General features: G+C 40.0%; 5 protein-coding genes across 7 annotated transcripts in view; 2 read left to right on the top strand and 3 right to left on the bottom strand.

The window, feature by feature from the left end:
- gatd1 (glutamine amidotransferase class 1 domain containing 1) overlaps positions 1 to 19,359 on the bottom strand; it is a 61,070-nt gene extending 41,711 nt beyond the window's left edge. Inside the window, exons 1-7 of one of the 2 annotated variants that reach the window (XM_065957166.1) lie at positions 19,174 to 19,359; positions 18,811 to 18,887; positions 18,253 to 18,358; positions 18,025 to 18,132; positions 17,845 to 17,936; positions 17,665 to 17,758; positions 17,457 to 17,584 (exon numbers count right to left, since the gene is read on the bottom strand). In XM_065957166.1, the coding sequence (XP_065813238.1) occupies positions 17,469 to 17,584; positions 17,665 to 17,758; positions 17,845 to 17,936; positions 18,025 to 18,132; positions 18,253 to 18,358; positions 18,811 to 18,887; positions 19,174 to 19,222 (642 nt within the window). In that variant the 5' untranslated portion in view covers positions 19,223 to 19,359 and the 3' untranslated portion in view covers positions 17,457 to 17,468. Of the gene's footprint in view, positions 1 to 16,879; positions 17,585 to 17,664; positions 17,759 to 17,844; positions 17,937 to 18,024; positions 18,133 to 18,252; positions 18,359 to 18,810; positions 18,888 to 19,173 lie in introns of those variants that run through there. The other variant, XM_020631447.3, reaches the window with a different exon arrangement.
- LOC109982183 (zinc-binding protein A33-like) lies at positions 187 to 4,630 on the top strand. Its single transcript, XM_020631294.2, has 6 exons — positions 187 to 621; positions 972 to 1,067; positions 1,198 to 1,428; positions 2,768 to 2,790; positions 2,868 to 2,986; positions 3,074 to 4,630. The coding sequence occupies exons 1-6, from the start codon at positions 229 to 231 to the stop codon at positions 3,622 to 3,624; spliced, it is 1,413 nt and encodes a 470-aa protein (XP_020486950.2). The 5' UTR covers positions 187 to 228; the 3' UTR covers positions 3,625 to 4,630.
- On the bottom strand, positions 4,342 to 12,303 carry ighmbp2 (immunoglobulin mu DNA binding protein 2). The gene is made up of 16 exons (XM_029276889.2): positions 12,169 to 12,303; positions 10,818 to 10,909; positions 9,759 to 9,928; positions 9,449 to 9,644; positions 9,257 to 9,351; positions 8,919 to 9,082; positions 8,581 to 8,781; positions 8,342 to 8,489; positions 8,037 to 8,211; positions 7,324 to 7,506; positions 7,108 to 7,226; positions 6,931 to 7,025; positions 6,592 to 6,715; positions 5,160 to 5,978; positions 4,857 to 5,056; positions 4,342 to 4,612 (listed from the first exon to the last, which is right to left on the bottom strand). Exons 2-16 carry the CDS (start codon positions 10,892 to 10,894, stop codon positions 4,418 to 4,420), a joined length of 2,961 nt encoding a protein of 986 aa, XP_029132722.2. The 5' UTR covers positions 10,895 to 10,909; positions 12,169 to 12,303; the 3' UTR covers positions 4,342 to 4,417.
- Positions 12,582 to 17,434, top strand: chid1 (chitinase domain containing 1). The gene is made up of 12 exons (XM_020631445.3): positions 12,582 to 12,969; positions 13,177 to 13,320; positions 14,245 to 14,377; positions 14,475 to 14,519; positions 14,652 to 14,758; positions 14,840 to 14,901; positions 15,000 to 15,089; positions 15,185 to 15,286; positions 15,393 to 15,542; positions 16,256 to 16,336; positions 16,434 to 16,473; positions 16,579 to 17,434. Exons 1-12 carry the CDS (start codon positions 12,865 to 12,867, stop codon positions 16,675 to 16,677), a joined length of 1,158 nt encoding a protein of 385 aa, XP_020487101.2. The 5' UTR covers positions 12,582 to 12,864; the 3' UTR covers positions 16,678 to 17,434.
- Positions 19,360 to 19,407: 48 nt separating the features above from the next.
- cd151 (CD151 molecule) lies at positions 19,408 to 24,045 on the bottom strand. Of its 2 annotated transcripts, XM_020631402.3 has the most exons (9): positions 23,807 to 24,045; positions 22,824 to 22,908; positions 22,123 to 22,314; positions 21,425 to 21,499; positions 20,999 to 21,019; positions 20,556 to 20,660; positions 20,230 to 20,385; positions 20,049 to 20,135; positions 19,408 to 19,906 (listed from the first exon to the last, which is right to left on the bottom strand). In XM_020631402.3, exons 1-9 carry the CDS (start codon positions 24,043 to 24,045, stop codon positions 19,847 to 19,849), a joined length of 1,020 nt encoding a protein of 339 aa, XP_020487058.1. In that variant the 3' UTR covers positions 19,408 to 19,846. The 2 variants fall into 2 exon arrangements, with proteins under 2 accessions (XP_020487058.1, XP_020487059.1); XM_020631403.3 differs by lacking the exon at positions 20,999 to 21,019.
- Between the last annotated feature and the right edge of the window lie 10 nt (positions 24,046 to 24,055).

Raw genomic sequence — 24,055 nt, 5'->3', positions numbered from 1 at the left:
AGATTTTGTTTATTGTATTACCAAACTGAAAGTGGATGTCAGTCGGTTGATGTGACATAATAGTGACAGATTTGATGCTCAGTATGTGGAAATATGTCTTCAACCAGTCATACTAGTATTTCCTGCATTTACCTTAACTTTCAACAACGCTGTACCGCCTACGTTCAACACCTGAGTAACAGGAAGAAAGATATTCTTGAATTCCACTTACAGGAACACTTCAAACTGATGGCAGCAACAGGTTCACCGTCTGAAGAGGACTTACTTTGTCCTAAGTGCAAGGAGATTTACTGGCTTCCCGTTGTCTTAAATTGTGACCACAATATCTGTAAACATTGTTTACAGAAATTCTGGGAATTGAAAGGATGCAGAGAATGTCCTGTGTGTGGTGCCGTGGCTGGGCCTGGGAGGCCTCCTATCAATTTGCAACTAAAGATAGCTGTGGACAAATATCGAACGCAGATGATGACCGGGAATCTGGAAGCTTGTTGTATTCACTCCGAGAAGCTTCAGTTTTTTTGTCACAATGACGAAGAGCCCATCTGTCTCGTCTGCCAAACATCACTAAAGCATAAAGTTCACAAGTTCGGCCCGTTGGAGGAGGCAGCACGACAGAAAAAGGTAGAGTCAAACCAAAAACAGCTGTGATGTTTACTTAAAATTCACTCCAACACAGTGGTTGTTCAGTTTAGTCCATATTGTTACAAGGTAACTTTCCTTATCCATTTATGTACCAGTTGTTAATCATTGAGTCTGTTAAACATCAGCATTGTTTAAATAGTGACAAATGCTCATCAAGAAATGACCCAGGGGCCAATAAGACATCTTCAAGTGTCAAAACTTCGAACAAACTTAGTAAGATGATGAATGATAAAACCAGGGAAAGCAGCCAATTTCAGTATCAAGGTGGTGGATTGATAAGTTGCCTCAGCTTCAGACTTTAACTCGTGATTCTTCTGTGAACATTTCAGAAAGAAATATCAGACATGCTGGAGCCCTTAAAGAAAAAGCTCAGAATGTTAAACAAGACAAAGGGGCAGTGGGAGGAAACAAGGAGCTACATACAGGTAGGAAGTCAGTACAAATGTTGTGCCAGTAAAAATGTGTGCGGTGCACTGCTAGGAAAGTCTGCAAGCACAACACATACACATTCCTGTTGTTTAGTGCTTAAAATAACCCGCTCACTCATCACCACAGACCCAAACCGATCAGTGTGAGAGAGCGATTAAGGAGGAGTTTGAGAAGCTTCACCTGTTCCTGTTAGAGGAGGAAAACACCAGGCGGAAGGTGCTCAAACAGGAGGAGGAAGTGAAGAAGCAGGTGATGAGCGAGAAGCTGGAAAAACTCAAGGACCAGATCAAAACCCTCTCCGCCACCATCAGTGATATCGAGACGGCCCTCAGAAGGAGGGATGTACCTTTTTTACAGGTACACTAAGAGGCATTGTTAACACATTATACCTGAACACCAACTTCAAACCACAACTGGTTTTTTTTAAATGGATAACAAATCAGTTCCACTTGAAAGGTCTCAAGGTTTTAATGTTGAAAATGGTCACAACATATAAATATCTTTAGAGGCAAAACATTAGGATTTATTAAGTGTCACACAGGATGATAGACTCTGTGATGACAGCTTTAGTTAAACATTCAACCTGCCAATTATCATGAACATTTAAAACTTGTTTTTTGGGGGCTTGGGGGGACACAGGGATGAGAAAATGGGGGATGACTTGGTAAAGGGCCCAGGGTGAACAGAAAGTAAAGTCTTTTACCTGCTTTTTGTAAAGTGTCTTGAGATAACATTTGTTATAAATTGGCGCTTTACACATAAAGATTGACTGATAGATTGATTGATTGATTGATTGATTGATTGATTGAGGGTGGGAGTAGAATCTAGGACCTCTGCTTCAAGGGCCGGTGTCAAGGTGTTCCTTATGCACTTCCTAAAAATGTACTCCACACCACCAACACCCACTACGACCTCAGTAATAAAAATGAAGTAGAATTATTGCCTTTCTAACGATGTCAACAAAAACTTAAAATGTAGAAGCTTTGTAAAAGTCGTTTTTATGGGAGAACTGCTGCTGTTATGTTAATCAGGTTTACAATTAAGCGTGTTCCCTATGTAAGTTTAACATGTAATCTGGCCTGTATCTGCTAATTTGTATGAAGGATACAGCTGAGGTTGATCAGATTATCCTTAGTTTTCTGGAAATCAGGTCATACACCAAAGTACCAGACAAAATGACATTTTGATCTGATGGTGGCACTAAATAAAAAGCCAGTGGAACATCAGAGTTATGATAAAATTGGACTGGACTGGAGACCATGTATGACTAATATGTCAAATTTAATGTCTTATGGGTGGTTTAACACACATTTGTATTTTAGAGTTGACCAGCTGATTGGTTTAAAGATGGCTGTTGTGACCATTTTTCCGCATTTTTTAAAAGAAGCTCTGACCTGTAATGAAACTTTGTCAAGTGCAATGATTTTTTGGTTTGGAGTCAGTGTGCTGACATGACCTCTTTTATCACTGATGATGATTTGCAGTTGTCTTGCACTTACAAATGTTATTCAACATTTATAGCGCTAACCCTAAATGTCCATATAGAAAATTATTGATAAAACATATGTGACGTGGAGCTCAAGAACATTTCTTTAAATTATTTTTGAATGCAGTCAGCTGCATAATAGTGCATGTAACTATTCACTTTGTTTTGATGAGGTGTATTAACTCCACTTTCTTTGTGTGGCTCATTAAGGACTACAAGCAGACAAAGAAAAGGTAAGTGGAAGTTACTGTTAGTGAGAATTAGCAATGACTCCAGAAGACAATGTTGTGATTATTTCAACATGTTTCAGTGTCAAATGTGTCATTCGGGAGCCGGAGTGCATCAGAGATATCCTGATCAACTCTGCACAACATTTGGGCTTACTGGGGTACAGGGTGTGGAGGAAGATGGCTGACATCATCAAACATGGTGGGAAACAGACACAACTTCAGTTATGGATCATTCTTTTTTTTTGTTCAGTTTTCTCCCTGTACTGATGTTTGTTTACACGTGCAGTTCCCATCACTCTGGATCCAAACACTGCTCAGTCCAACCTGAGGTGCTCTGAGGAGCTGACCTGTGTGCAGTACAGCAAGAAGCAGCTCCTACCTGACAACCCTGAGCGATGCACCAACCGTGTGTGTGCGCTGGGTGCCACCGGCTTCACGTGGGGAAAACACAGCTGGACTGTAGATGTGGGCCAAGGCAAAGACTGGTACATCGGTGTGGCCCAGGAGTCAATCAACAGGAAGAGCGCTGTCTTCCTCAACCCCACTGAGGGATTCTGGGTGATCGGCCTGCTAAACGGAGACTCATACTGGGCCGAGACCTCGCTTCGCACCAAGCTTGTGTTGAAGCAGAAGCCTGAGAGGATTACTATCAAAGTGGACTATGACAGAGGAAAAGTAGTCTTCATTAATGCGACTGATTTGACAACAATCCACACGTTCAATGACAGATTTACAGAGAAGATTTTCCCCTATTTCTCCCCTGGACTGTATGATGAGGACAAAATCTCCAGCCCATTGACAATCTGTCCTCTGTCAATACGTGTGGTGTTAGAATAAGCTCACGCGCTGCAGGTAGCTTTATGTTGTAGCTGCAACAACTGGAAGAGTAAGGAACATGTTGCATGGTTCAAATATTGATTGCACTCCTGTCCTGGGCCTGATTGTTCAGAAGGTTTTATGCGGATAAAAAGGATTTGTCCACTTTTTTTTCCTTCCACGGATCATGTTATCCAGCTCACTTTTGTACCGGCTTTTAAAATAAAAAATAAAGAATATTACCTGATCCAGCTTCACACTCTTAAGGATGATCAAATCCCAATTCCAGTGCTTTATAGCCTACTGTATGTTTCATCACGCTACAGATACAGTAATTATCCACAGGGGGTCCCAAAATCCATAGAAAGATCCTCAGTTACTTTTTTTTGTATTTATATTTTTTTTCTCAGTTACTCTTAATGAAACATTTAATGCTTGAAACATTTTAGGATGAAAAAACTCTGTTATAATCTTTTAGCCCTTAATGTGAAGCTCATCTGCCTTGTCACTGAAACATTAAATTATTCTAGTTTATAAACGATGTTATAAAATATCAACTACCTTTTAAAAATGTTGCTTTTGAACAACCCAACTTCAGGTTTTAATCCTATCCAATAGCTTTAATCCTGTTGGTTTGAACAACAGGGCCCTGAACATGAAGCATCAAACAGTATTATACTGTGTAACATGACTGTTATGAAAGCACTTATACTGGATCAAACAAAAGGACTACTTTACTGACTTTTTGAATTGTTTAATCACATTTAGAACAAATTCTGCAGATCAGTTCATTTCTTGAGTTTATTCGGTATCGTTAACTCTCCTCGTTGTTTTTTGGTTTTCTCTGTGATGCCATATCTTTCAGTTTGGAGTCCAGTTTCCTTTGCAGATAGGCTTTCTTATTAGGGTCCATTGATTTGTCTTTCTTCCCACTCCCAGCATAAAGAACACCTTCTTTACTTATTCTCATACGAGCATGGGACTTGGCTTTATCTCCACAGCCGTGAACCTGGAAAAGGAAAAAACTGATCAGGAAATTACTAAATGAAAAACACACATAACAATTTATTCTGTCATTTTATGGTCAAATAGTGCATATAGTTAAAATAAGACACTTTCCTGGAGTATTTCTTTTTTTTTTTTTTTTAAATATGCACCTGCATTTTCAAATGAGGTTAATCCCAGCTGCAAAACGTGTGAATAACAATAAAAAACAGAAACATAGAGTACTTTGGAGCCTGTTCCTGTCTTACCTCTGGTATATGATGACTCAGACAGAACTGCCTGTTGCAGAACATGCAAAGCTGTCCAAGGGTTAGCACCGAAGCTTTACATTTGACGAAACTGCATACACTTTCAGCCTTCCTGACAGCATTGATAAGCGCATCAAAGTCCTCATCTGGAGCAGCAGCAGCGGCGATGTCGCAGGCGCCTGCCTTCGTGCGTTTCTTTCCTGGGTGAAAAAAGAGAAAGAGAAAGAGCTGAGTTGTAGCGGGCACATTAGGAGTAGAAAGAAGTTAGAAAAGATTTGAATACTAGATGTTTCTAATTCAAACCTTTAGCTGATTTTGGTTTCTTTGATGACTGGCCTTGAGCTGGTAGAGGAATGCTCTGTTGCTTTTTTTGTTGAGCATTTTCTTCCCTTTTCTGCTGCTCCCTCTTCATCCGCTCCAAATGTAAACTTTTCAGGTCTAGCAGAGGTTGACGAAGTGTCTCGCTACTGGTATTCGGGAGTGGTTCTTCTTCGTGGGCTACTTCTGCTACTTGTAGTTGCAGCTCAGAAGGTGATGACTCCAGGCGCCTGGACAGAGTGATACACCGGTCCTTCCCCTCACCTTGACTCTCGTGCACCAGTCCCAGCTCCTCAGCGATCTGATGGACCAGCAGGCGGTCATGAGAGTTAAACGATGATGGAAACTGGAGTTCACTTTGATTTAAGTCCTTGAGAAACTTCTCCACCTGCTGTCTGATCTCTATTTGTCTGTTCTGCTTCTTCTGCTCCTCCTCATGTGCAGATAGACAGGATGTTGTGTGCCTCTTCGTACCAGTACTTTTATCATCACTAGATGTCTTCTGTCCTGGTTTCATCTTGTTGGTAGGCGGCTGTTTGACCTTCTGTTTGGTGGTCACAGAGTTGCCGGAAGATGTATTGGGCTTGATGTCCTTCTGGTCGCGGGTGTAGTTTTGTGGCACGATGTCCTGGATGTACTCAAATGCCGTTCTGACCGTGCCAAATTCAGTCATGTGAAGAATGAGGGACTTCAGGAAAGGATGATTCTGGACAGTTTGGGTGTCGCAGACCACAGTAATGTGACGTCTCGCACGTGTTACAGCAACATTTATCCTTCTGTCCTCGGCCAGAAATCCAACATCCCCTTGAAAAAAAAAATATCATTGAGATCCCAATGACTTAACCACATCCCAGATGTGTCATGATGCATTCACATGTATTCAGACAGACATTAGAGGGAAAACCAACCATCATTTAGATGGATGTGGGCAGGACAGTATCAACCATTTCAATGATGAAAATCTGGGCTAAAGTGTGTTTATAATTTTGTTGTCCTGATTGTTTCAAAGTGCCATCTAGAGGATGTCATTTGTTCTACATCGCTATCAAGAAAAGGGCTGAGCTGGATTTATAACACAACACAAATAGAGATCCTTATTGCTATTGAAAATTAATTCTGATCAATTATAATAGAATTTAGCTTATCTTGTTTTCTTGGTTAAAAACCAAAATATGAAATAGAAAAAAAGAATAATATCCAATTTAAACCCAGTCCCTTGTGTGTAAGATTAAGAAGCTTTAATGAATACTTTTTTAATCCCAGAGGAAGTACAATGTTTTCACTGTTGTTGAGACACACCACACACACACTCTCACACACACACACACACACACACACACAGGTCAAAACATATAATGGCTAACATTAACACGGTAGGGCAGAAAAAGTCAAAATTTCTTAGTAGAAAGAAACATACCTTTTCTGTTGGATCGAACTAATGACAACACCACAGCCTCCTTCTCTCTGCCTTGAAATCCGTCCACTGACTTGATCTCCAGCTCTGGATGTCTAGCAGAAAGTCTCTGACGCAGAAGGTCCACCTTTAGAGAGAGAAAAAAATGTAAAAATCGGCTTCACTGCTTTGTTCTTGTTTAACTCAACATTTTATACTTTGATTTATGTTATTTACATCATTGAGAAAATCTTTATCTTTTATCTGAGACATACAGACAGTGAAGTTATGCATTATTGCCATGACACAATGCACGCAGTTGCTAAAAGTTTTAAGACACAATCCCTCAAGTCAGTGACTTACTTGTAGATTGTACGGCGCAATAACAGCTATGTCTTTGGCTTTTAACCCAGCTTCAATCAAGGTCTTAATGTGCAGATCAACTATATCCACCTCACCTGAAAATCAAGTAACCAACGGTTAGATCCCACTACACAAGGACTGTAATCAAACAGTTCTCTTCCAACCTAACTGACCAACCTTGATTGCCTTTTGACTGTTCATCTGTGACCTCCATCTCACTCAGACCGCAGCCTGCGGTGTCGATAAGAAGCAGCGGCGTGCTGGTCTCTTCAACACAGGCGACTCCTGGTAGATCTCTTTTTTTCAACAAAAGGCACAAACATTTGCTTCTTTGAGCCATCGTTCACCAAAATACAAAAGCGGGACAATCTCCACGTCAAAGCTCACACTCACTTTAACAAATGTCCCTCTACAGAGCTGTGAGCGGTCAGCCTTCCCTGGTACATCTCTTTGGAGGCCCACTCCATGATGGCGCTGTTCATGCGGTACTGAACTGTTAGCATACGCACCACGGAGTCCCCGCACATCTGGATTAGTCTTTCCATGAGGCTGAGGGACAGGCCCTTTGATGCAGCCCTGTGAAGTAAGATGTCATGTTAACAGTGCAGCTATTTCTGATGTCCTCAAGACTTCATTACTCTTCCCATCCCCTCAGTTCATAACGAATGAAGTATTGCTCCTTCTCTGCTTCCTCCAACAAGGATCAATCTATAACAGGAACTGACGCAGTCTAGCTTAACTGGTGGCGCAGTGGTTGGTGCGTGCCCCACGTATGGAGGCTGTAGTCCTCCAAGCAGGCAGCCCAGGTTCATATCCAACCTGTGGCGCCTTTCCTGCATGTCATTCCCCACTCTCTCTCTCTCCCTGATTTCCAACTCTATCCACTGTCCTATCTCTCCAATAAAGGCACAAAAGCCCAAAAATATCTGTCTGTATCTCTCTTGTGTCTTGTTAGGAGAGCCCTGTATCAATCTGATAACCTGAACATAAGAAGGCTTACTGTAGACATAAATGTAGGATGTCAAACTTGTCACAGGACAAATCTTAAATATTGTTGGTTTTTCTACAAATATTTATTCAGAAAACCTTTTTTTTTTTTTCTTTACTTTTGTGATTTGATTGTAGGTGGTAGCTGCTTGTAGTCTCCGGCTAGAATGCACTTGCGTGCTCTGAGCAGAGCGATCCAGCAGCTGCTCTCCAGGGCCTGAGCGCACTCGTCTATCACCACCCAATCAAAATGCTCCGCCGGCAGGAACTTCAGAGGGCCGTCATCACAAGCACCTGCAGAGAGAGACACACACACACACACACGCACGCACGCACGCACACACACACAAGTGCCCTCTAATTTCTTTTCATCATCAGCGCAATGACAGCAATCACATTTTCTTCACTCGGAGCCATTACTGACCTGTATTTGTTGATAAGACGACATCAGCACTTTTAAGGATCTGAGTGATGGCTGTCGCTTCCCTGGTCTTCAGTTCTTTTTTTAGCTCCTTTATTTCCCTTCTGAAGTTCCCTCGGTCTGCTTTTTCACGCATCTTCTTCATTCCCATCTAGAAAACAAAATACTCACCATGTTATTATTCATCACACAACACTCAAGACAACAATAACAACAGTAGGCGCACATGCAGTAACACTTACAAAAGCTTTATCCATGTCTTTACGGATGTCAGCAATGATGTCTGCATTGTCACTCTGAGCAAGGATGGCGTCAAGGGAATGTTTCTGTATGGACTCCAGCAGCCTGGCAGGGTGACCCAGCCTCAGGACTTTTGCTTTGCACCGAGCTAACCTTTCTACTAAGTTATCCACAGCCACGTTAGAGGGGGCACAGCACAGGACCTGAAGAGAGGCAGAATCCTGTTTAGACTAATAGATGCTGCAAGGAGAACTTCAACCGTGTGTAACATTAACAAAACACAGCAAAGTAACTGAACCATTCAGTGGAAGAACAATGTTCACAAGTAACTCTCCTGCACCTTTTGGCCTTGTTTGACTGCTTGCAGGATTATTTCCACCACTGTGGTGGTTTTGCCTGTGCCGGGTGGTCCATGAATCACAGCCAGCTCTCTCTGAGACAGAGCAAAGGACACAGCGCCTCTCTGGGAATCGTCCAGGTTGGAGTTTATGAACTCAACTTCATCTGTTTAAACATAAGAGAACACCAAATTCAGTCTGTGCATTGTGAAAATGAGTACTGATCTGCAACGTTTCAAATCAGTTTTAACAGCATGCATAAATCTGTAAAAAATGTACCACCAATTAAAGCTCCACAGTGTAATTACATGAACTATTTGTTTTGTAAGGCTTGACTTACTTGGCTGTGATTGAGAAGGTTTTGTGTCTCCAAAAAGAACATTGATCAGATTGCCAGCTGGTCCATTACTGTATCCATTTAATGTATTCAGGGCCCTGCGAGCACATAACACACAGGGAGGTTCACCTCACTTGTACCTGATTTGCTGCTCAGTGCAGACATTGTGGTGATAACATTACAGATGTCACTTACTGTTTCATTCGTTTGTATGTGACGTCGTTTGCCAACTTTAAGAGATTGTAAAGAGCATTATCTTCAAAGCTGCCCCCGTCCTTCGTATCATCAAAGGCCACACTTACAGAAGCCTGGCTGACCCTTGTCACTACTCCTGTGCTGATTTGTGAAGCTGCAGTGCAACCGCCAGTGTCATACAAGCCGACTATATCCCCTGTGATAAAAAAAAAAAAAAAAGAAGCAAAAAAACTCACATTAAGCCACAACAAAAAACGTAAGTTATAAAATAAACCACTAACAGATCCGTTGTTTAATTCCTCTTTCTCACCAGGCCCAAAGCTGTTGCTTGGCAGAGTTGAGAACCCAAGATGCTTCCTTGGCTCGAGGACGATGACTGTGCGACCATAGAGGCCCGTGAACTGACTTCCTATCTGCAGCTTCAGCAGGCAAACGCCTTTACTTTGAAGATCCTTGAGAGAGATGTTCTCCTGCCATATCCTAATGGAACAAACAAAAAACCATGTCATTCTATACAGCTGATAACATTGACATTTGTTTTTTGACAATGTTGGAAAAACATTGTAGGCTCATTGTGTATATATATATATATATATATATATATATATATAGACTGTCTGTCTTTGGACTCTGGATAAAGACAGTTATATAACATCCTCTCCAGAGTTTTCCCAAGCAAGCAGCCTAATTTCTACTCCAGCATGAATTCAAACATTTGTCCCTCTCTGTTAAAGTCCTGCAGTTTATCTATGTGCAGCCTTGAATTTATGACTGCAGCAACTAACATCGATAAACCTGAATCAATACAAAGAAGTAGAGGATGTGCAATGTCTGCGTCAGGTTTGGGTACTTATACGTATGACAAGACAAGACTCTCAGGCATAGAGAGAATAGCCAAGATGCTGATTATGACTGAAAATGTTTTATTCACGGTTAATTGGGTTTATTTTAATTGTCTCTTTTATCAGATGGTTTGAGTCTCTAAATCTGAAAAATAGGAAGAGGTTGGGACAAATAGTGAGAATGTGCAGTAAAATAGCTCGCACTCGTTTTGATGAATTTGTCCTTTTATACAGAGCCAGAGGCACAAAGAAAGCAAAGGCTATCCTTGGTGACTGCACTCACCCCCTTTATACAGAGCTGAACGCATATCTGCCTAGGTGCACGACGAACAGATTCAAAAACTCATTTGTACCTGGTACCATTGGTCATCAGTTATTTCAGCTCGAGTATGCAGGCCTCAGATTTATTATAGATCGTTTTTAATAAAGACCGATGTTGTTGTTTTGTTGTTGGGCAGAGATGTTATTGACATTATGAGAACTGTTACACGAGGTTTACATCATAATGCTGCATTATTTTTACATACCTGGTTTCTTCTATTTCAGCCTCCCTCTCCTCTTGTAGAAGCTCAAGAGTTTTTGACACAAATTGTTCAACCGCCATCCTTAGTCTCCTTAACTGAACACAGTAAATATGTTATTAGTGTAAATGCACAGGTTCATGAAAAAAAACCCATCAGTTCTTATTTACATACCAGAACAGTTCATGTTTTGTTAATTTCAACTCACCAGGTCATGTTTAAGTGATAAACTTGATATTGTGAATTGAGAATAAGGACTGTTAGTTGTAATAATATTGTAATATTATTGTTGCTCCTTATATCTGGAACAAACTCCCAGAAAACTGCAGGTCTGCTGAAACTCTCAGCTCTTTTAAATCCAGGAAGGAGACTCACCTGTTTACAGCTGCCTTTCATTCAACAATTTTAATAAGATCTTAAATTTTAACTCTGCACTGTAACTTTTAACTCATTTTATATTTTTACTTCAATTAATTTCATTTGAATTATTTTTATTTGAACATATATTCAGATTTAATAATTCCAGTGACTTTTCTTTTTTTTTATGTTATTTTCTTTCCTCTGTCATGATGCTTTTTGATGTCTTGTGTGAAGCACTTTGAATTGCCTTGTTGTTGAAATGTGCTATATAAATAAACTCGCCTTGCCTTATTATTGTAATGTAATTAGACAAGTGGTGAAATATAACTTCATGCATTTATACACAATACAGATTTGAGAAATGTAAACATTATTTACATTTTCCAGTTCATACTCATCCACTACAATTCAGAGGTAAATACTGTAGCCTAATTTAAATCCACCTCACAATTTGATTGTGAAATTAAAAGGGGAAATTAAGATGTACATATTCGCCCTACTTTGACCACACTTCTAAAACACAACAAACTAAACTACAGGGTAAAACATGACAAAACACCGGGATCATTCTGCTGCATAATGAGTCATCATGTTACTCCTAAAAGTTACTGATTTACTTTTCTACTTGTACAGGACTAACATTATAAATGCAGAACTTTAATTGCAGTAGATTTATTTTAGATAGTTGAACACTTTTCATTTAGTACAAAGACACATTGTCAACCATTAAAACATCCAATACAATACAACTTGTAATAAACAGCCAAAGGTTTGTGTATCTGTATTTTTTTATATATATATATATATATATATATATATATATATATATATATATGACCAAGAAAATAAAGAAAAGTGTGAAGCTTATTAGTTAAAATACAAGTCAAGCTTCCTTAAGGTAGCTCTCACGTCCTAAAATGCTGACATGTTCGCTTCCTAAGCACACTTCACTGCAACATTTTACTTTATCCAGAGAGCAGGCGATAATAACACTTACCCATAAGTGTATACGTGAATGAACAACCAAAGAAAAGCCCAATTTAAATCATAATTGAGACAATTTGCTGGTGATATCTAGCATAACACCAGAGAGCTGCTGAACTCGGACTGACTTCTTTCACACTGCTTGCATGTTAACATGTTAGTTATAGCTACACTGCCACCTATCTGCTTGGATGACAGACTGTAACTAAGTATGGAACCAGCCTGCGCCTCTTGTTCCCATATCTCTCTCCTTCACTTCGTTTTCTCTCCTCCGCGTCTTTTATTATTTACAGTCTTAAGTCTCTCCGTGCAGCCCTGCTTGAAAAGGCATGAAGAGGCAAAGAAATGCCTCCGTACTCATTTTATTTTGAACGAACAGAGCGGAAGTTGAATCAGCTGAGTTGACCCTCCAGAAACACGTTGAGCTTAGTTGTCAATCAAAGTGGGATCCACCGCTCGACAGTCAGAAACCATACTGTTTATTATTAATTCAGGCTGTGTGTCATATCGGTGTGAACGGGCCCATTTGTGCACGATTTTCAGTGTGAATACAAAACCGCGGGAGGATATGCTGTGTTTTTTATCTTTCAGTATCTTGTCCAGGAAGGAAACACTTGCGCTGCAAACCAGCAGCAGATCTGAGCTAACCCAGTGTTAGTATTGAACTGCTTCTTGATTCCTTTTCACTGCACTTTTTTTTTTTTTGGAAATGAGAACGACATTATTCCTGCTGCACGCCATCTCCTGCTGCTGGTTGGTCAGTGCCACACTTTCAAAAACTGATGCGAAGAAGTTCAATAAAGCAGAGGCCGAGGTGAGTCACTGAAGAGTCTTGTACCTTTTTAAACAGGTGTGAGGTGTCAGGTTTGCAAGTCTGTCACCTATTTGCATGTTTGTTGTCTCACGTGAAATGGCCAGAATCAGTAAAAAAAAAAAAAAAAATCCTCACCTTTCATGTGTCCCTTTTCATGATGATGTTTGTCTGTCACTGACTGAACTCTTTCTTTCTTTCTTTTTTCAGGCTTCAACACCTGAGCTGTCTGTGTTGGAGAGAGGCCTTGTTGTGTCAGACCCTAACTGGAAAGACATTGTGAAGGAGGAAAAGAGACACAGTGCCCACGTCAAAAAAACATTTCAAGGACAAGTTCTTGGATATGTCACTCCTGTAAGTCTGAAATCCAGCCCAGCGACATCTACATTCGCCTGCTTGCTTTTCAGAGTTGACAACACTAATTATCACAGCATACAAGGACAGGTTGTGTTATTTTCCAAGTCCGTCTTAATGCACTTTTTGCTTGAGTATTGCTACTTGGATGGAGTGTGTTACTCCCCCCCCCCCAAGATATATATTTTTTATAAGATAGAGAACTAAAATCTAAAGTCCTCACTGAAAAACCGTAACAGGAAGTTAAGCTGAACCGCTGCGTGAGTCAATATTTGTGGTAGCCATACGAAGTGCTCCCAAGTTTGATACGCTCTTCCCTCTTTGAAATAACTCTTCACTTTCGCACTTATGTTCGACAATTGTTACTGAAAAACTGAAACTTTGATAGAATCGAAGTTTATAACAAGCAATTATTCATTCATCATTTTCCAGCAGAAAACACAAACATCTGTTCATTCAATGTTCTACACAGTAAAAGAAGTCAACATGTGTAACACTGTGAGGCACACAAAATCAATATATTTTTCATTGAGTGGATGTTCAATGTCATCAAAAATAAATAAATCTCACATCAGCACTTAACAGGAGACACAGACCAATGATGAACCCGATGAATCAGATAATACCGGCTGATCTACAGATTGGTACGCCTCTTCCTTGTATGATCAGAAGGTTCTGCGTGTGAGGCATGATTAGTGGCCAAAACCAGCGACTAGAACTATCACGTCTGCTTCTTGGAATTTCGTATTTTTCACTGTTTCAATAAGTTTTATAAGCAAAACAAGTAACTGTTTTATAACGGGGAAATGATTGACAGATGAATCAATGATGAAAATGATTGATACTTCTGATCCTTAAGTGAAGTAAGGGTTTTTTTCTCACTAAGTCTCCACATTTAGTGTCTTTTTTTTCTTCTTTCTCCAGTGGAATTCCCACGGCTATGACATTGCCAAAACATTTGGCTCTAAACTGACTTCAGTGTCTCCAGTGTGGCTTCAGGTCCGCCGACGGGGCCCTGAAACCTTTGACGTTACAGGACTCCATGATCATGACCCAGGTAGAGGACACTTTTTACTCCCATCATTTTAGTCGGTTATTAAAACCTCACACCAAACAAACGTATCTACATAAAGGGATTTTCTTTGTCTTCTTAGGCTGGGCCAAAGCTGTACGCAAGTCTAACAAAAAAGTCAGGATGGGTAAGTAGAAGTCCCTCCTTCCCTTCATACAGTTGAACTCTGTTCGGTTCATTTTGGTCAGAGCGTGTCATTTCAGATTAGGCTCTTTTTAGTGTGGTTTTATATTTAAGTCAGATTTTTTTCCCCCCTTAGTGCCACGGCTGTTATTTGACGGCTGGTCTTACCAGGACTACATGAGTGTGCTGGGGAGCGAAGATGAAATTGAGGAGCTTGGAAGTGAGCTGGTGGATGTTGCGAAGGTAATGAAGTGTTGTGTTTAGCTGCAGCGACAGTGATGTTTTTTTCCCCTGTGTCGGGTTAATGAAGCTCTGGTTTTGCAGACTGAAAGTTTCGATGGCTTCACCTTGGAGCTGTGGAGCCAGCTGGGAGGTAACAAAAGAAAGTGAGTGATTCTGTTGACATGTCTGATTTACAACAAGTATCGACATTATGGTGCGATTTACGAGACACAAATCAAACGTGAACATTTCCTCCTTACAGAGAGCTGGTGCACATGGTGAAACACGTGTGTGAGACATTAAAGGCAAAAAGATTGGACTGCATTCTAGTCATTCCACCTGCAGTGACAAGGTGACTTTCAGCAACAATAGATGCCTAAAAAAAAAAAAAAATCACAGAAACAGTTGCTGACTTCTCTCCATTTTTTTCTCCTCCATAAAAATCAGTGCAGGTCAGCCGGGAATGTTTGGCAAGGAGGAGTTTGAGCAGTTGGCCCCTGTAGTAGATGGATTCAGCCTCATGACGTACGACTACTCTAGTGGTTCCAGGTAAGTGTCAGAGACATGTGATGTACATGGACTCATAGTGGATTAACAGCTTTTATTGAGGTAATGTTTTTGAGTTATCTACTTTTTTTCTTTTTTTTTTAAATAGAGCGGGCCCGAGCTCACCTCTGCCCTGGGTGAGAGAATGTGTCCTCCAGCTTGCACCCGACACTCAGTGGAGGCAGAAGATTCTGCTTGGACTCAATTTATATGGCCTTGATTTTGCAAGCCAGGGAACGGAGCCTATTCTGGGGGGAAGGTAACATAGTGAGGAATAATGCTGAAGATCTGATATTCTAGCCATTAAAGTCACATATACGTTTGGAACTTTTACAATGGTAGTTTAAGATTCAATGTATGTCACAGAAACAGAATCATCCTCATTTTATTACCCAATGGCCAGTCCAAACTTGGTGCCGTCAATACCCACATTGCCGCTTACTCCGACAGTTTGGTTAGAGATTCAGGTGTGTTTTTTTTGGTTCATATAATCTCGAGCTCCTAGCCTCAAGCATATTTGAGGAGCAGGCAACTGAGGTCTTGTAACTCACTCCTGTCTTAACTCTACACCTCCAAGGGTTTCACACTCTTTTAGTTTGTAGCCCCAATTTCTGAATATATAACTAACAGCGAATAAAATACATGTCACTGTGTGGGTGGGGGTTGAACAGATTTGATTGACAGTGCTCTGGCAAGAACCTAACAGCTACCAGATCGCTTCTCCAAAGCAAGGGACTTCTTTTTCTAATTAAGGACCACCCCTGTTGAAACAATAAAAAGAGTCTTAAGAAAAATACAAACACATGTGAATGTGTAGCTTACAGAAATCATAAGCAAACCTTTTCCAAACTTTGAACGAAAATGCTCTGTGTTATACAGCACACAAAAAATGATGTGAAGTAAAAAGCTGATTGAGGAAATTAGTTTCAGGGCCTTTCACTCTGTCTCAAGCTTGTCTCTGTTTTCATACAGGTACATCGAGATTTTGCGAGAATACCGGCCTAAACACCTTTGGGATGAATATTCTGGCGAGCATTACCTCAGTTACAAGAGGTACTGATGAATAACACTTTGAAAGTCCACAAAGTAATAAAACCTTAAACTTTTAGCAGCATCTTTTTAAAACAATATCTGTGACTTGTCATTTCAGCAATGCTGACAAACACGTGGTGTACTACCCCTCATTAAAGGCAAGTCTTGTTCAAGCTTTAATTTGTGTTTGATGAGGTGAAGTGATGTTTTCAATAGAAGCACTGCTACGTGAAGAGATTAACATTATTCACATTGTTTTACAGTCACTCCACATGCGGATCTCTTTAGCAACTGAGCTGGGAACAGGGATCTCCTTGTGGGAACTGGGACAAGGACTGGACTATTTCTATGATCTCCTATGAGAGTCCAATGAAGACTGTGGAGACATACAGGGGGGGGGGGGGTTGTTCCCCCTAAACATGTTGCTGCAAAAAAAAAAAAAAAAAATCAAGATCTGTATGCTGGTGTACTGTTTCTTTTGTGAGTGAGTGACTTGTTCTCAACTTTTTTAAAGGTTTAAAAAATCAATTTGAACAAATCTGGGATTTGTAGATTCAAATGGTATTAGAAGTGGATAAATGGCATTTAAGGTTGTTTTTTTTTTTTTACACACATGGATGAAACCAACTGAAGGAGATCAACTTGTACAGTCCAGTCAGAGAGCAATACATCTCAATTCAACAACAGAGGGTGCATGATCATCAATATGTATATGACAGTTCAACAGAAGGGTTATGCTGTTGCTCTTAGGCCTTCAGAGTTCACCTCCTACAAACATCGGCAGCCTCTCTTCATTTCTCTCCTTCATTCCAAATCTTTTGCTCTTTTTATTTACTACGAACCATTTCTGCACTTGAAGAATCTGGTTTTTGCTTTCTGTGAAAATGCATCCTTTTCTGGTCTTTCTCAAAACTACATCCATCCCTGATGCTAATTTTTTCTTTTTTTAAATTTTCAAATCGGCACATTTGATAGTGTGTTTTTTATTAATTGTATTCCTTTTATAATTGACCAGGTTTCAGGTTGTGTTTACAGTTTTGCCAAACATCTGTTCTGACGCAAATCTTCCAGAATGTTTTTAATTGTATGAATATAAACTTGGAATGACTCAGCAGTTGATCCTGATGTTATGTTTATTCTATTTTTTTTTTTTTTACTTGGCACCACAGAGCAGGATCAGATTATTTACAGCAAGTGAGGTTGACTGTGTATTCTGTCCAGTGATGAGGTGTCTGTCTATTACTACGTGGACAGCATCTTCTGGGCTTGCTGTAAAACAGAGAGATACACATGAGAAGGTTTTAGAAACGCTGTCTGAACATGAATCTGTGCCCTGCAGGTCAGCTCACCTGTGTATGATCCTCCACTGTCTCTCACAAAGTCCTCCACAACCAACGGCAGGTTTGCAAAGTCAGGCCTCCGCACCAGTTCAAACACTGACGGCTTGAATTAAAAAACACATTCTGTTATTAGATATAATGAACACGTCAAAAATATCTGGATCAACTGGCTACTTAAAGAAGACTGACCCCGGTGAGGCTGTAGCCGCTGAAGATCCAACTCTGTCCTTCAGTAGCACAACAAAGTCCCGACACTCCCTGTCCCACTGCACAAACCGGCTCTGCACAGACAAAAGTGCAACCTGTAAGTCTCTTAAAAAAAAAAAAAAGATCAAATATGGCTACTTTTAAATACAGCTTCAGACTGACTTTGGTGAGTGATGAAGTGTGTGAGAATGCGGTGCAAAGAGCCGCTGTGCGCCAGGTCATTCAGCGCTCCAGGGCAGTCCGGGATGAGCAGTGACTGGTACCTTGCACCTGTTAAAAAAAAAAAAAGAGTCACAGCTTCTTCACTCATCAGAGATCAAAAACAGCTACAACAGCACAAATATAAACAGCCAGCAAAAAATAAATCATGACATGCATGAGTATTCTCACCATCTATAGATTCCAGTTTGGCTGGTGTTGCGTACGGTTTAACGTTGAAGTCCTGCACCCATCTGGCAGTGCTTTCATCGACTCCAACAAAATCTATTGGTTTACCCTGCAAAACAAATGAAATATATATAAATATACACACCACAGCCAGAGATAATATGTTAATGTATTATTTTGACCACATCCCAAATATATATCCAGTTTATTGTTAAGGAGGCGAAACCAGAAAGGTTTTAGAAGCCGGAATCTAAATGTTTTTCCTTTTCTTCTATGAAAATTATTCAAAAAAATTATTAAAAGTATTATTAGTAAGATTAAAAGTATTCATTGATTATTAAAATAGTCTGAATGTTATTTAATAGATTATCACTTCATTATTTAAGCTCTACACTGACTGTCTGCCGGCCTGCAGTTTACACAGAGAATATTTTTAACATCTCATATCTGGGCAAACTTGTGACTTTGATTGTATTTGCACTTATTTTATTAAGTGCTGAAATTCAGAGATAGTAATATTTATTATGTGATGGCTTGTTTTTCAAATAGAAATATGCTTACCCCAGGTGTGGCGGTCTGGAGATTAAACGCTGAGGAGCAAAGGTTGAAGGACTGATGGAAGGATTTTGCTGACACCCCTAAAGGAATAAAAACACATCAGTTTATAAAAAAGAAAAAAAAAAGGTTATTTCCGTGTCTGGTGGTGTCTCTGGTCTGAGGCAGAAAGCGGGGTGTTATCCCAGCTGGATTGTAATAGGCCAGCTAAAGTCAGCAAGTTATGTTTACGTGAAAAGATACCAGGCTAACAGATAAAGGGAACAAAGTGAGATTGAACTGGTAGAGTAAAGTCAACACTGAGCTCTGTCCATGTGTTGTTTATTATGAACCGATGTAACATCGATGGGTAAAAGGTGAAGCACCTACCTTGAGCTGAAGCACTCGCCACTATCAAACAAGTTGGTTTCGCAGACATTTCCTTTGTCTCCGTGTTCCCTCTAAATCAAAGAGTTCAGCTTTATCTTTAACGAATAATAACGCAATTATGAGGATTCATACAGAAATCATACGCGGGGGAGGAAGAACAGTCAGCTGACAACAACAACATCCGCTTACAGATTTCAGAATAAAAGTTTGTACGTGAAAATGAAATTGAAATAATTAATGCCAGACATTTTTATTTGAACTTTTCAACATTAACAGTTACAATATTATCCATTTTAGAAATATGCATTTGGTAAACATACATAAAAAAAAACACAGATAAAGAAGTCAAACTGGTAGAAGATATCATCAAAGCATGCTTATATTTGTCTGCTCTTTAAAATGTCTCTTTGGTTACAATATTCACAAAAATATAACAATATATTGACATAAAAGGGAAGATACTCTAAACATGCAATGGGATCCAGCAGAAGAAGAAAAGTGCTGCCCAGCAGCAATAAAATATTGCTTTTGCTTGTGTGTTTTCAACATGGTGGTAATTTTTAAATTGGCAACGTCACAGTATTTGGATCCATGTAATTTTTGGGGCATCAAAGTATTCAATCCAATTTTACAACTATTGATGTTACTTTTGTGGTATTAAATATTTCCAAAATCAGTATGGATCTTCTTTCAAACTTCGATAAAGGCAGCAAGTAAACATCATCCCAACAAGCTGAAAGAAATAAGACACAAGGATTGTATTACTTACACATTGAATACATAAAATTATCACTCGCAGAGCAGCCTCTGGAATTTTACACATTAAAAGGGATGTTCTTATTCATCTGTATTTTGCTCAGTGGGTAGTGCTTTACCTGTAGAAACGCAATCCCAATTCCCACTGCACCCAGGATATACAGCTGACTCAGGATGAACTCCTCTAGTTTCACAATGCAGCCTCCCTGAGAGCAACAGAAAGGGAAATAACTACAAATCCTGTCATAGTTCATATTTCTTATACAATTAATCAACAACCAAATGGACAGCCCTGCCTACCTCCACCTTGTAGATGTTGGAGGGATGGTCCCTGAGGCCGCAGAGGTCACTGGGAGTTTTACAGCAGCTGTCAGGGACAAGTCGCTCATTTTCTACAGCCTGGATCCACACACTGCCCATCCAGTCTGAGGAGTTGTGACTGCCACAACATTTAAACTGAGCGCAGGATCCAGTGCAGGGAGAAACAAAGAAGCGCCATTACAATGTAAAATGATTTGATCAACCTGACATTTGACACTGACTTCTTCAAGTTTAAATGCATAGTGTGGCTGTTGTATTTAAAGGCTTGTGGTTGAAACAGTCTCACATTAGTCTCACTTCCACACCTCCTGCTGAAGTTTATCCACAGCCTGCGTGACGCTCTCCTCGCCAGGCCGCTGGTATTTCTGCTGCATGGTCACCTTCAGGTTCTGTCTGAGCTCCTCGTCCAGCTGTGAGGATGGAGAAGCACTTCAGTGATAGTGTAGGAAAATAATCTGTCACCTTCAAATCCCCTCCCATCAGTAAAAATACTCTGTGGTCAAGTTTCTCCCTCCCCTTGTAACATTCTTATGTACCTGTGCAATGCCTGCACTGCACATAACTCAGAAGATATGAGCAAAGCTCCTCTGACCCCGTTCTCTGCTCCACATGAACACTTCTTAAACAAAAAGAAAGAAAACTAAATAGTTTAATCACTCTCCTAACAAAGAGGTGAAATAGACCATTTCATATCAGCCTGTTGGAGAAACAGTTTGATATTAAATGGAAACAGGTAGCAGCAGATTACCTGGTAGCAGAGAGGGAAACACTGCAGCGAGAGAAAGGAGGGAGAAGAAGATGTGTGAGAAGGATGAAGAAAAACAGGAATAATGAAGAACATGCTCGGAGAGGCATGCAGAGAAGATTTCATAACAGAATGCAGCAACTAAGAGTTATTTCATGCAGGGCAAGACAATTTGAAAGATGAAAACTAAGGAATGGAGTTTAAAATAAAGTTAAGGGATATATTTTTTTTTTATTTAAACAACAGAAACACATTTAATACAGAAAAAGTCAGATAGCTGCAGTGAGATTTAAACTACATGGTAAACAAATGTATAAAGTAATCAGCTGGTGTTAAGCTTCATGTACTTTATCAGGATGTATTAGTCTTAGTATTAGTATTTTTTAGAACTGTTACTTACAAACACAAAAACTGAAGAAAAGCACTAACCTCTTGGTACTTAATAAAAGCCAGCACGCCAGCAATGATCTCCAAAAGGAAAATGCTTAGCAACAAGATCAAATACTGGAAAAGAGAAACAGGGAATAATAAATTGATGATGAAAAATATAAATTCCAGCAGGTTTCAGGTGGGGTTGTCATTTATTTCTGTTCTATAATATAACATTAAATGTGATTTTAAGATTTTAGCATTGACAGTATCTGTCAGTGTGTGATGTGACTGTGGTAAAAGAAGTTAGTCGTTTAAGAGGAGGTGCTGAACATAGAAATAGACATGATGTCACTGAGCCAGGACGGTTTTGCTTCTGTATTACACCCTTTCACTACTCTACTACACACATGTGTCTGTCTGTCTGTCTGTCTGTCTGTCTGTCTGCGGCCGCTTGTGATGCCCCTCATTCCTCTGCCATGAGTAGCACACTAAATCTAATCTCTTAAAGAAACACTCTGCATGACTCTGTCTGTTCTGTCGTTCCTGTCTGACAAAATGAGCTGACCCTCAGACAGGACAAAAGGTCACTGAGGATTAACTTTCAGGTTGTGTGTGTGTGAACAGGAACATGAAAGTGTCCTTCTCTGTTTCGGATTACACATCGTAAACGTGGGGTGAAAGCTTTAGTTGTTTTGAAATGAAAAGTTGAAGTCTCACTAACAGGACGCTGTTTGTTTGGGACTGAGCCGCCTCACCACAATCAAAAGACTCTTCATCTCTTTCAGAGTGGCACAGCAGCCGATGATCCCGGTCAGTATCACGATGACCCCAGCGGCTATGAGGATATACGCTGAGGCGGAGTAGAAGCTGGAGTCGAGTAAACTGATGTAGTCACTCTTCTCCATCAGAGTCCACACTCCCACTGCCAGCACAGCCCCTCCTGCCAGCTGAAAGAAGACGTTATCAGCCCAATTTAAACCACATGCTCCCATAAAGAATGCACCACCTTCGTTTTTTTCAGTTATGACACAGACAGATGCGAATGAGACAACGCCTTGTTTTTTTCACTGTCAGCCTAAAGGCCTTAAATTAGACATGTCTAAGAACTTTTACATTAAGACAACACACGTTTAGAAAACTAAAACGGTAGCTTTGATGAAGGTATATTGTACCACTTTACGTTTCATTCCCTCTTTTTAAAACACGCTGTATAATAACATGTAGCTAACAGAAACCTTGTGGTGAAATATAAATGTGTTAGAAATAAGTTGTTTTTCTCCCATATTTAACTTTAGAGGTGACAGAGTGTACAAGCTGCCAAGTGATTGGAGAGCTGTTAAAAGCTTATAAAGATAAAAGTTAGGATCTATGGTATTTAAACTTATCACAGTGCCCTATACAGAATGTTCTGTTGCCCTAGATGTAGAGAAAGTGTAACGATTATTTGTACACTTACCCAAAAAAGAATATTAAAGAGAAAAAGTAGATATTTCAGACAAATTGTCCCACAGGTTTGCTTTTTTTCTCCTTGAGCTTCCATCCTGAAAAGAGAAATGAACACATGAATTCACTCCTCGTTGATTTAACCTCAGGGAGGCAAAAATAAAAAAAACGCTTGAGAAAGTCGTAAAAAAAAACAAACAGCTGAATCGAGCAAATTAACATGAGCTTCTCCGAGAGCAGGTCATACCTTCCAACACTGCTTTCATGAGAGTATTATCACCGCTATCTTCATACTCACAGAAAACTTAAGCCTATTAGTGTGATATCTGATTGAGACTAGTCTGTTGGGATACAAATGAAGGAATTTCTTCTTTCAGTCTGCTTTAGTTCCACATTTGGTGTGAAAAGGTGATTTAAAGGGTGGAGTTCTGACACAACCACACAGTATACATGTGCTGTTCTGACAACTTGTTTTTCAAACTGCATTAAAAAGTTAGTATCACAGAGCAAAAGGAGGCGCTCAAAGGTGAAATCAAATATGTTATGGGGAAAACATACTTAACAACTTGTGTCACATGTCATCCAGCAGACAGAAATATATGTCCCCCATCTCAGTAACTTAACCTGATCTTCTCACTTTAACCTGGAACCTCGTGAATAAGTCCTAACCCAAACTGAACCCTCCATACTGCTTTCTGAAGAAAAGTTGTGACCAAGTTTTATGAGAGATGCTGATTTGAACAGTGAACACTTACTTTAACACAACATAATGTTGACTTAAAGACAAACAAATGAACTGATAAATATCAAAAAAATATATATAAACTATTTAACACATAAATAATGAATGCTGTTGTACAGCAGTAAGAAAGAACTCTTCATGTGTTAATGTGACTGAAAACTAAATCTCCCAATGGTGAGAATCAGAGTTATTTTTAACTCTTTGTGTCATGGAAAATCTGCTCTCCCTTTCCGCTGAGACTGAAATACTCCTACCTGATTTTAGATGGTCGGCCCTGAAGGATGTAGATTATCGGGGTAACGTCTTCCCAGATCCGGCCGACCCCAGTGTCAAAGCACTGCTGTCTTTGAAGGTTAACTGCAACAGTGCAAGTTCTCAGTTGACACTCACAGACCCGAGCCTCCCACTCATGCGCCTGTCCTCTTTTGGCAGCTTCACCCCTGCACAGGCTGTGAAGAGGACATGGCTGCCCCCAGCTGGTTTTCTCACGCATATGAGCTGTT

Source organism: Labrus bergylta, chromosome 7 (assembly GCF_963930695.1).
Source record: "Labrus bergylta chromosome 7, fLabBer1.1, whole genome shotgun sequence".
Lineage (NCBI taxonomy): Eukaryota > Metazoa > Chordata > Actinopteri > Labriformes > Labridae > Labrus > Labrus bergylta.
This window is presented reverse-complemented; position numbering and strand designations above follow the sequence as displayed.

Bases quoted from the DNA above. Each gene is read 5' to 3' on its own strand.
- LOC109982183 (XM_020631294.2), top strand. From the start codon at position 229: ATGGCAGCAACAGGTTCACCGTCTGAAGAGGACTTACTTTGTCCTAAG. The intron at 622-971 runs GTAGAGTCAAAC...TGAACATTTCAG, and splicing joins AGGCAGCACGACAGAAAAAG to AAAGAAATATCAGACATGCT. The intron at 2,987-3,073 runs GTGGGAAACAGA...TTACACGTGCAG, and splicing joins GGCTGACATCATCAAACATG to TTCCCATCACTCTGGATCCA.
- ighmbp2 (XM_029276889.2), bottom strand. From the start codon at position 10,894: ATGGCGGTTGAACAATTTGTGTCAAAAACTCTTGAGCTTCTACAAGAG. The intron at 9,929-10,817 runs GTATGTAAAAAT...TTGTTCCATTAG, and splicing joins GCTGAAATAGAAGAAACCAG to GATATGGCAGGAGAACATCT. The intron at 7,026-7,107 runs GTTGGTCAGTTA...CTTGATTTTCAG, and splicing joins ACAGTCAAAAGGCAATCAAG to GTGAGGTGGATATAGTTGAT.
- chid1 (XM_020631445.3), top strand. From the start codon at position 12,865: ATGAGAACGACATTATTCCTGCTGCACGCCATCTCCTGCTGCTGGTTG. The intron at 13,321-14,244 runs GTAAGTCTGAAA...TTCTTTCTCCAG, and splicing joins TTCTTGGATATGTCACTCCT to TGGAATTCCCACGGCTATGA. The intron at 14,378-14,474 runs GTAGAGGACACT...TTGTCTTCTTAG, and splicing joins ACTCCATGATCATGACCCAG to GCTGGGCCAAAGCTGTACGC.
- cd151 (XM_020631402.3), bottom strand. From the start codon at position 24,045: ATGCGTGAGAAAACCAGCTGGGGGCAGCCATGTCCTCTTCACAGCCTG. The intron at 22,315-22,823 runs GTAAGTGTACAA...GTCTTCTTTCAG, and splicing joins TCTTTAATATTCTTTTTTGG to CTGGCAGGAGGGGCTGTGCT. The intron at 20,386-20,555 runs GTGTGGAAGTGA...TCCTGCGCTCAG, and splicing joins TGGATAAACTTCAGCAGGAG to TTTAAATGTTGTGGCAGTCA.